This window comes from Hippocampus zosterae, unplaced genomic scaffold (genome assembly GCF_025434085.1).
Source record: "Hippocampus zosterae strain Florida unplaced genomic scaffold, ASM2543408v3 HiC_scaffold_157, whole genome shotgun sequence".
Classification (NCBI taxonomy): Eukaryota; Metazoa; Chordata; class Actinopteri; order Syngnathiformes; family Syngnathidae; genus Hippocampus; species Hippocampus zosterae.
Window position 1 is genome coordinate 31,593 of NW_026262789.1, and position 10,965 is coordinate 42,557.

A 10,965-nucleotide genomic window follows, 5' to 3' on the forward strand; every position below is an offset into this window, starting at 1 on the left:
CTGAGCTACCTGCTGCTGATGGTCCACACCAACATCCACAACCCGAGCGTGCAGGAGAGCGACAAGATGAAGTTCCACTACGTGCAGCAGATGACTGCCGGCAAGAACAAAGGCGAGGACTACCCCCCGGACTTCCTGCAGGGGCTGTTCCAGTCGATCGTCCGCACGCCCCTCGGCTTTGAGTCCGCCAGATTGACCTCGACATCGCAGCCTACCTGCAGGCCTCTAACTTCCGTAAGATGCTCGAGCTGTACAACCGCGAGAACTTCAACCTCATGAACCGCGCCCGAGCCGAGCTGCGCTGGTGGAGGCAGGCCCCCGCCCACCCCGCCTCTTTCAGGGCCTGTCTTGAGGGGCTCAGCACGCCCCTGGTCACGGTCCTCGAGCGACTCACTTTCTTCGAGGAGGACAAAGAAAAGTTGGGGCAGGTGGTCGGCCTTTGCGGGGAGCTGCTGGGAGTGTTCAGTAAGAACGGCTGCAGTGTGGGCTGCAGCAGGCTGCTCAAGCTGGCCCTTGCCAATGTCAGGGTGGAGACGTTCGAGATGGGCACGCCCAAGCACAAGCAGGTGGCTTTCTTGGACTTCCTGGTGTCCAGTGGCTCGCGGTACGGCAACTTCATCGGGGAAGGGTGGGCCCCAATCATCCAGCTGCTGGTCCGTCTGCAGGAGATGAAGCTGGTCGAGAAGCGGCAGCTGGACAAGCGCCTCGAGAACTTCGGGCTGCACGGGGATCGCTTCTGGATCTCGGAAGTATACGTGGACAGTGTCTTTTTGAGGTCTCAGTCGCTGAGCGACGGGGGCTTCGAGGCCATGCTGAGGGCCATGCTGGTGGTGACTCGAGAGCAGCTCGAGGAGAAGCGCAGCCAGAACGCCTGCTCCATCCTGCAGAAGCTGAACGAAGTGCTGGACATCAACATCGACAGGCTGCCGCGCGTGTGGGGCAGCGTGTGGCCAGTCATCAGCAGTAGCCTGGTGGACCTGGCCGGCAGCTAGAAAATGGCCCTGTTCAGCAGCGACTGCCTCAAGCAGGCTGTCTCCCTGCTGTTCAAGAAGAAGGGCAATGAGGCCTTCTACCAGGCCAATGTGCTGGCCCCTTTCGAGGCGATCTTCACTGCCCCCGCCACCCGCCTCGAGATCCGCGAGTTCATCCTGAACTACCTGATATCGCTTGTCAATGCCCATGGCGAGCAGCTGCTGGGGGGCTGGCGGGCCGTCTTCGCCATCCTCAAGTTCGGGGTGTCTAAGGACTGCGCGAACGAGTCGGAGCGATTGTCGGCCTCGCTGCTTGACATTCTTGGCAAGGTGGCTGATCGCTTCTTGCCGCAGTCGCAGCCCCATGCGCAGGACCTGGTGCTGATACTAGGGCGGCTGGGCAAGAGCAAGGCGGACTATGAGCTGAACGGTGCGATCAAGTTCGCCACTGCATACTTGGATTTCCGGGCGGTGCACCCGCTCGAAGGGTTTAACAGTGCTGTTCTGACCAGCGGAGTGGCTGCCACTGCTGTCGATGCTGTCCACGGCCTGCGGAGATGACCGCCCGCCGATCCAGCAGATCGCCATCGACGACCTCTTTCGCGTGCTGGCGGAGCACGGTCACCTGTTCAGTCCCGAGTACTGGCAGCTCATTTTCCAGGGCGTGGTGAGACCCCTCTTCGACGAAATCCACTACACCTTCCAGACCCGCGAGGCTCGTTAGTCCCGTGAATCCCGCGAGGAATACCGGAACGCGCTGTTCTGGCTGCAGCAGTCCTGCCTCAAGGTCTTCAATCTGCTGGCGGGGCTAGTCCTACGCCACTTTAAAGTAATCGGCGGCATGCTTCAGGACATCCTGCGGCTGTACCTGGGCTGCCTTAACAACTCGAACGAGGTGCTGGCCAAGCTTGCCATCGAGGCTCTCGACCTGCTGCTGGACCAAATCGGCGGTGAGATGGACGACCGGCACTGGGACCTGGTGATCGGCCTGTTCCGGAGCGTCATCGAAGGCATGGTCCCGACCGAGCTGCTGTCCAAGTAGAACTGGCTGCGCTTCCGGGAGAAGGACGCCCTCTCGCGTGACAAGCCCTACCACATAAAATGCCTGAGCCAGTACCTGATCCTGAAGTCAGTGCAGAAGGTGATCAGGAACCACCTACCGCAGCTGCAGGAGCAGCAGATCGATACCCTCCAGGGCCTGCTGGACTGCTCCTACCAGGTCTCGCGGTCCTTCGATGAAGACCTTTCGCTCCGGGAGTTCCTGTTCAACGAGGGCTTCAAAGAACTGCTGCCCGAGATTCCCGGCATGCTAAAGCAGGAGCGCGAGGCCCTGCAGTCGCTGCTGACCCTGCGCTTCATGAAGATCAAGCAGTTCGGCCGGCCTGAGGATCTGGCCCGCTACCTCGAGCTGGGGCTGGCCACCATCACTCTGTACAACGGCAAGCATGAAGCTGTGGACTCGGCCGAGGCCGGCAGACTGGCTGACAACATCAGGGCGCTCTGCCGGGAATGCTTGCTGCCGCAGCTACTTGAGTTGGCAGATGAGGAGCTGGCTGTCCAAGGCGGAGCTCTGTTCGAAGCAGTGCTGCGGATGCTACAGTTCCCGGCCCGCGAGAGCCCAGTGCCACCGGAAGAGTTGGTTCTGGAGGCCAGCCAGCGCGAGCTGCTGCAGCGGCTGTACCGGCTGAAATGACCTGATAATCGATGTAACAGAACCCGGCTGGCAAACTGCCTGGACGAAGGCGGCTGGTGCAGGTCCAGGAAAAGGACCTGTTCACCCGCCGGCGCCAGCGGCATCGGCTGGAACGCACCAGCCTCGAGCTGGCCGCCCGCGTGTACAGTCATAGCTCCAAGTCAAAGGACCGCAGCCTTATCCGCAACTCCTTCAACAACATCATCATCAACTACACAGGCAGGCCCCAGCACGACGAGGTGGCTCGGAGTTCCACCACGCTAGGGGCGGACCCCGTCCTGGCCGACCGCAAGTCCAGGAGTTCGTATCAAGGCCAGCGCGGCCCGCGATTCAGAAGAGACTTGCGGGAGTAGGGGCTGGCTGAGCGGGTACGGACTGTGGTGCAAAAGTACGAGCGCATATTCGAAGGACTTTTGGGCCCCCGTCCAAAAAAAAGCAGCCCCCTGCAGGCAGGGCGGAAGGCAGCCCCCTGCATGCTACGACGGGTGCTCAAGCGCAGACTCGCGTAAGCCTTTCATAAGCTTTTAAAATGATAAGGTTTATATGCCAATTATTCTTTAGCCCGGCAGCACCCACGAACTGCAGGTGGAGTCGCCCTCCGAGCCGGACCAGTACGACCCGCAGTGCTGTCTGGGCAGGACCCCCACCTGGCAGCAGATCTACACCTACTCCCTGTTCCTACTGATGGTACTGGCTGAAAGCCTCTTGCTCACGCCGGGGGTGGACAGTAAATGGAGGCGGGCCCAGTTGGCCGTGTTCTATCTTACTTTCGGATTGTCGGTTGGCCTGGGGGCCGCGGTGTCCTGCATCGACCCCTTGGATGGCTTCGTGCTGCTGACCAGGACCAACCGCGGCAATGAGATCATCATCCGGTAATTTTCCTGTGCCGTGTGCCGTTCCTACGTCAAGCCCAAGACCCGCCACTGCGTCTACTGCAACCGCTGTACAGAGTTCTTCGATCACCATTGCAAGTGGCTGAACAACTGCGTCGGTGGCAAAAATTATCGATATTTTTTCGTGCTGCTGTTTGCCAGTAGCGCTGCAACGATCACCTTCGCGGTCGAGGCGTTGTGGCGGATGGCCCTGTACGTGCGAGGAAATAGATTACCCCTGCACTGGGACCACGAGGACCCTCTGGCCGAGGCGATCGTCCTCGGAGTGACAGGCACTTTGGCAGCAGGAACGTCCCTGATGCTACTGTTCCTGGTGGGGTTCCACATAAACCTGAAAGCAAGGGGGCTGAGCACCTTCCAATTTTACCGGCCAGAGCGGCTGTCAAAGCACGAGCTGCAAGTAGCGGACAGCATGGAGGTGGTGGAGTGACAGCCGGGTGCAGGCAGCGTGACAGGTGATAAAAGAATAAATAAGATTTATAATCATGGCCATCAGGATTGATTCAGGCGGAGTCCAGGTACTCCTCGATGATGGCATCGAGCTTGGCCAGCTTGTCCTGGAGGCAGGTGGTGCCCTCGTTCAGGACTTTCTTTAGGTTGGGGTGCCGGTCCCACACGCGGGCGGTCGCGTAGTGCTGTCTGATGGCCTGGTCCACGTTCTCGTAACGGATGTTCGCCAGGTCGTAGAATTTGACTGCCCCGATGGCGGCAGTTTCCATCAGCACGGCGATGTGGTATCTCTCCTCGCACACCTGGCGCTCTTCCAGCCCCAAGCTGTCCAGCATATCGAACCACATCGGCTCGTCGATGTAGGCCTTGCCGTCGATCAGTCCCCGGTCGCAGATCACGAACACCCGGTCGCACTGCCCCGACCGCACCAGTTGGTCCGCCACCTGCACCATGTCGTTCTCGAGGTTGATCTGGGTGATCAGCAGGTTGGTCTGGAAGTCCATGCGTCGGGCCTGGTCCCAGGCGGACATGTCGATGAACCCCCCGCTCTTGGCGATGAAGGTGGCCACCTCGGCTACCACCAGCACCCGGGTCCGACCTTGGTTGTACTTCTTTATCAGGTGCTTCGTACTCTCGGTCTTGCCGGCGCACGGGCCGCCTGACAGCACGATTTTGACAACGCCCGGCCCGGCCTGCAACTTGACTTTTTCAGCCAAGCTGCTTGGCACAGCCCAACTGGTCAGCCATTTCAGACCGGCCAATACACGCTGCCACGGAGTAATCGTAGAGCTGTCGACTTTCATTTCAACAACCCCGATTAAATTACCCCCACTTTCATCACCACCCCCGCTGCCACCCCCCGGCCCCACAGTCCCAGCCCCCTCCCCGTCCACCCGCCCATGCCAAGCCAACCCCCAGCGACCCTCCAGAAAGCACAGGTATGACCAACATGCTTAAAAAGGCGATCTGCCTGCCGTTCAAATTGGGTCTATGGGACTGCAGCGAGGACACGGCTGCGGGCCGGGGGTGAGGTGGGAATGAGACTGGCAGAGGATAATGTCTTATGATACCGTCATGTCAGAGATAATAAGTTGATGTTTGCTTTGGTGATACAGTCGGTGGTGGCCTTGCACTCCTTTACCAAGGTGGAGCTGCTGGAGGGACTGCTGTCTTACGCGGGCTATGAGGAGATCAAGCCCGAGGGGGCTACTGACGCAGGCATGTTCTACACCTATTTCCCGAGGCTGGGCGAAACTCTTGAGACGCCCAAGCCGGACTCGCCTGTGGTCATCTGGATGAACGGTGGGCCAGGCTCTTCCTCGCAGATCGGCAGCTGGACTGAGATCGGCCCTGTCGAGTGCGTCAATGGCACGGACGGCAAGCAGGCCCTCAAGCCCAGAGAGGTCAACTGGGCCTCATAGGCACACCTGGTGTTCGTGGACCAGCCGGTCACGGGCGTTGGGCTGTCTTTCACCGTACCCAACAACCTGACAGTCAACTCGACCATCACAGCAGGCAAGCACTTCGTCCAATTCTTCACGCAGCTGTTCGAGGGCAGCCTGGCGCCCCTCAAGAGCAACCCCCTCTACATCGTGGGGGAAAGCTTTGGTGGTCACTACGCACCTTACTTCACGTGGCTGCTGGCCCGCCAGGGGGTGCGCATCAGCGGGATGATGATCGTGGATGGCTGGAGCTATCCTGAGGTGCAGAGCCAGTACTACGCTGCTTTCCTGAGAAGCTGGGGGGTGGCGGCAGGCGCGACTGTCGACCGCGTGCTCGGCCAGCAGGCCAACGTTGCACTCACCATCCGGCAGGGCAATCTGGAGGCTGCTTCAGGACTGTTCGACGAGGTGACCGGGGACAACGTGACAGGGCCGGCCGGCAACTTCTCGGTCTACAACGTGTTTTAGTACCCCGGCGAGGGCCGAGACCCCTTCGAAATCTGGATGAACAACAACAAGAAGGCCTTGGGAGCACCAGACTTCGCCAACTTTAGTTCGGGCAACGAGATCATCTACAACGCCTTCAAGCAGGACATCCCCCGCAGCTACGCCGACTACGTGGCCGAGGTGGCCGGGCAGATGCCCGTGCTGGTGATCAACGGGCAGCTGGACTACATCGTGAACACTGAGGGTGTGATCAACGAGCTGGAGCTGAAGGGGCTGATTGACGGGCAGGGAGGCCCGTGGCGGCTGGATGGACAGATGGCAGGACGCGTGTACAAGGGCAAGCTGACACTGGCAGTGGTGAACCTGGCAGGACACACAGTGCCAGAGTACCAGCCAGGCCCTGCGCGGGACGCGATCCGACACCTGCTGTCGAACAGCAGCGACTGGGACAATTGATCCGATCACTGGCCCAGGCGGGGCACCTTGATGCGAGCGAGGCTGGCGTAGTCACCAGCCACGCGGTAGACGTACATGATGTAGGCCACGCCCCAGATGTAGATCAGCAGCACCACCGCGGAGAACACCACCTCCTCGTAGACCTTGCTCAGGTAGATCCGCGACTCGATCAGTCCCGAGATGTCTGCGCTGAAGGTCTTGAACAGCCGGTTCAGCTGGTCCACCGAGTCCGTCAGCTGCTCCTCCACGTGCAGCGCGGTCGCTGGGCTGGTGTCCCGCCGGGCCAGCTCGAGCAGCGACTCGCCTCTGGCCAGGTGGTACGTGAAGTCAGTCAGCAGGAACGGGAAATCCTCCTTATGCAGGGCGTCCTGGAAGCTGGCGGCCAGACGATTGTTCTCCTCAAAGGCGGAGCTGAACAGCTAGTCCACCTCACGACAGACCCTCTCCCGCCCCGTGCACCTCACGAACTCGAAGTCCGTCGAGCTGATGATGGTCATAATCTCGGCCATGCTGACATAGCTGTCGAGGGAGGGGCTGAAGTCGTCCAGGGTGCGGGTCTCGTAGTAGTACTCAAAGGCCATGGCGGTCTGGCCCGCGAGAGTGAGCAGCAGGCACATCACCAGGTAGCTGGAGAAGGCAGGCTTCTCGACTGCCACGTAGTCCTGCTCAGGCAGCCGGCCCTCCGTCAGCACCATCGAGTGCTCCGACTGGAAGGTCAGCTGCACAGAGTGCTCGAGCATGCTGATTTCGTCGCCCAGCCTGAACAGCTGGTAGATCTGGTCCTTGGTGTTGCGGTTCAGCCGGTCGATGATCCCGTTCTGCAGCCCGAACGTGCAGTAGATCAGCCAGGTCTCCGACACCGCGATCCCCAGCGCGATCAGCAGCTTCGCCAGCAGCATCGCCAGCTTCAGCAGCTTCAGTTGGACGATTCTTTCCTTGATGGACTCGAGGGCCAGACCGTCGATCCTTTCCACCTCGGCCTGGATGGCCTCTACGGACGTCCTTATCTTCGCCCGCGCTGAGTTGATTTCTGGCTGGGAAACTGCCTCGATCGCGCTGAGGAACGAGTAGGCCTCTGAGATCAGCTGGTAGACCAGCCGGTCAGCAGTGTAGTCAGGCTTGAGACCGAACGCCAGGAACTCGTTGCGCTCCAGCTCGCCCAAGCACCACACCACTTTGTCAGACTTGACCTGCTGCTCGGCGGCTGACAACTGGAAATCGGTCAGCTGGCTGGTCAGCACACTGACGTTGTTGACCAGCAGCAGTCGGTTCACGTTGAAGGAGTACAGTGAGGTCATGTCCTTGAAGTCGTTTTTCAGTTGGAAGAGGATCACCTGGTTGCTCACCACGGTGCCCATGAAGCCCAGGATGGACACCAGCAGCACTACGTAGGCCAGCGCCTGGTTCAGCATGCCCCGCTTCTCAAAGGCGTCCACGTCCGTCGCCTCCTCCATGTTCAGCTGCACCTACATCAGTTCGGCCGTGTTGTTGAGGTGGCTGGACATCCCGTGCTTCAGCCGCGGGCTGTGCTCCGTGGGCAGCTTCATCTTGAGGGTCAGCAGCCGGCTGTCGTTGTACTGGGTGTCAGACACCACTTCCAGCACGGCATCCAGGTCGTGCGGGGTGTCTTCGACCGCCCCGATCTCTTGCAGCTATTCGACTAGGTGTCGCTTGCTAAATTTGCAGGGTATTTTCTGCCCGTGTAACTTGAAGACCGTCTTCGGCTAGAGCGGCAGCTCCGGGAACAGCTCGGACAGGTTCAAGACGTCCAGCTTTTCCTCGGCCAGCTCTCGAAGCCCGACCAAGCCGGCAAACCGGTCGCTGAGGCCTACCACCCTGCGAGAAAGCAGCTCCACGAAAAGGTAGAACTCAGCGGGCTCTTTCAGCGGCTTAAAAAACCCGAACATCTGCAGCGAGCTGTCTGCCGGCAGCAGCCGGGTGAAGAGACTCCCGTAGAGGCAGTAGCCCCACGCGTTCAGCACCGGTACTGGAGGGTGCCGCGAGCGTATCGCGTCGTCCTTCTGCACCAGGAACTGCTCCAAAAACAGCCCGTGCAACTCGCGGTAGGCCCGGGGCATAACCTTGGTCAGTTTCTGCCCCACCAGATCTTTGCGGCTCAGCCCGAGGAGCAGCCTGCTATCGTTGTTGCAGTGCGTCAGGACACCGCTTTCCAGTCCGAACAGTCCGATCCCCAGCACCACCAGCTAGCGGTCTTAGTTAGTGGGGGCGGCCAGTGCGGAGTGCTCTCGTGGCAGCATCAAAGTGCTGTCCTCGTTGCGGAAGGTGTCGAAGTACACGTGGTAGAGCCGCTTCAGCCGGTCGTGGTGGCGGTTGAGGGCCAGCAGCTGCCGGAAGGTCTGGGAGATGTCGGTGCGTATGGAGGAGATCTGCACGGCCATGGCGAGCATGCGGTCGAGGCGGGGCTTTCTCTCGAGCATTTCCTTGTAGAAGTTGAGTTGCCGCTCGGTGACCTCCTTGATGTCCCGCTGCAGGGCCAGGACGTCTTCGTTGAACTGCGCGGCCAGCTCGAGCTGGCTGAGGCCGGTCCGGCCGGGGGCACGCTTTTGCCCTTCCAGCCGGGCCCTCAGCTCGCTGTTGAGCCGGTACAGGCAAAACTCTTGCATAAGGTCCATCTTATTCTCCTTGAAGAACAGCAGCACGTGCGCCGCCCGCAGGTGACAGTGCTCGTTCACCGCCAGCAGCCATGCCAGCAGACTCTTCAGTTCCCACTCCTTCTTGAAACGTTCCATCGCAGCCTCGACCAGATACTGCAGCAGCTATCGCTGCGCGGGGATGTCTGCCTTCGAGTCGAAGAACGCCCGGCAGCGGCAGGCGGGGTCTTCGCAGGACTGGAAGTGCACGAGGGCTGCCTGGAAGAATTCATCAGTGCCGTACAGCCCGAAGAGAAGGTCGAGGTAGGCCAGCACATCATCGTAGTTGTCGAGCTGCTGTGGCGGGCGTGCCAGCAGCAGCTGTGTCCGGGCGCGGACCAGCATCACCGCCAGCCAGCCGAAGCAGGGCGCAGCCACCAGCGCGGGCAGCAGGGCCAGGTCACTGGCGCCGCCCTGGTTGAAATACTAGATAACGACCGCGATGGACATCCAGAGGACAATGCTGTTAAGGCCAAGTTCTAGCTCGAAGGCCCTGCGGTTGTAGGTGGCGGCCCCCACCTTGAAGAAAAAGAGGTAGCCGAGGTGGAGCGCCAGGATGATCAGGCTGTAGCCTCGGGGCTCCACGATGTAGCGGTAGACCACCATTAGCGACAGCTTCAGGACGACCAGGATCGCCCCATCCAGCCCGCCCAGCCCTGTAAACTGGAAGGCAGGCTCCTCCTCGAACGGGTTTTTGTTCCATCGCAGGCCCAGCGCCATCAGCTCCGGCACGGCCATCACCAGCAAGGCCACCGCCACAATCATGTGCAGCACGTAGACCCCCCGGAAGCAGCCGGTCACGTCGTTGCTGTCACAGAACAGCACTCCGATCGCAGCCTCGAGGAGCAGCACCGACCCCACGCGGTAGTAGGTGGCCATCAGCAGCGAGCTGGGGAAGCGGTAGAGCAGCAGGTGGAGCAGGTAGAGCAGGACTGCGCAGTAGAGGGCCAGTATGCGGGAGGACTGGTCCTCGATGGCCAGCACGTGGAGGTAGCCCAGGTAGAGGCGCAGCTCGGCCATGCCCTGCATCCAGACGAGCTGCAGCCCCGAGTTGCCGAGACTGTAGTACACGAGCAGCAGGTTTTCAAGGACGATGAGGCCGAGCGAGGCCATCTCGAGGTGAGGCCGGAGCTGTGCTTCGACCAGGCCGAAGCAGAAGGCCCGCAGGCCCTCCTTCCGGGCTTACATTAATTCCTGCCATTGAGATCACGCCTCCAGCTCTCGAAGGAACTGGCTGAAAGACTGCACGCCTTCCAACAGGTTGGGGTCGCCCTCCGCGCTCGGCATGTAGTGGGTGAAGTCGATCCACCGCACTCGCAGCAGTCCCGATGCCTGGTCCGTTGTGATCAGCAGGCTGGTGCTGTTGAAGGTGTGCCGGTTGTCCTCCCGCAGGAAGGTTTCGAACCGCGCCAGGAAACCCAGCAGCTGGTCCAGCCAGTCGAGGTGCAGCCTGCCACCTCGGCTGAGCAGCGTGATGAAGCAGGCCTTCAACTAGGCCGCACATCTAAAGCGGTCATAATGCTCGGCCTTCACGCGCACCTGCTCCAGAACCTGTCCGGCATCGTCCCGCAGCAGCACCCCGCTTAGCATGAAGCCGTGCTCCCTGCACCCGCTCTGCTCTTCCTTCTTTCGCATCTTCTGGTTTTTGGCCTCAGGGTAGAGCGGCCACACCCGTCTGCGCCCGGGCTTAACGTCCACCACCATGGGGGTGGACATCCCCTCCAGCAGGTTCTCTAGCAGCACCTGCCCCTGCCCCACCTCAATCACGCGGCAGGTGAACTCCTCGTAGCCAGTGCCAGCGATGCCACGGTAAAAACGCAGCTCGTCCTAGGTGGCGGCCTTGGCCACCCACCGCTCGTGGAACTAGATGGCATTGTGATGGCCGGCAACCTGCATCCGAAATTAATATTCAGTGTCCAGAATTACCAGTCTCTGAGGGTTTCATAATTTTTTACGGCCTGT

General features: G+C 60.5%; 1 protein-coding gene across 1 annotated transcript; it reads left to right on the plus strand.

The window, feature by feature from the left end:
• The first annotated feature begins 4,997 nt into the window (after nt 1–4,997).
• On the plus strand, nt 4,998–6,352 carry LOC127594452 (uncharacterized). The gene is made up of 4 exons (XM_052056327.1): nt 4,998–5,033; nt 5,123–5,410; nt 5,453–5,872; nt 5,918–6,352. Exons 1-4 carry the CDS (start codon nt 4,998–5,000, stop codon nt 6,350–6,352), a joined length of 1,179 nt encoding a protein of 392 aa, XP_051912287.1.
• Nucleotides 6,353–10,965: the final 4,613 nt, after the last annotated feature.

Bases quoted from the DNA above. Each gene is read 5' to 3' on its own strand.
- LOC127594452 (XM_052056327.1), top strand. From the start codon at position 4,998: ATGGGACTGCAGCGAGGACACGGCTGCGGGCCGGGG. The intron at 5,034-5,122 runs GTGAGGTGGGAA...TTGGTGATACAG, and splicing joins GACACGGCTGCGGGCCGGGG to TCGGTGGTGGCCTTGCACTC. The intron at 5,873-5,917 runs GTGACAGGGCCG...AACGTGTTTTAG, and splicing joins ACGAGGTGACCGGGGACAAC to TACCCCGGCGAGGGCCGAGA.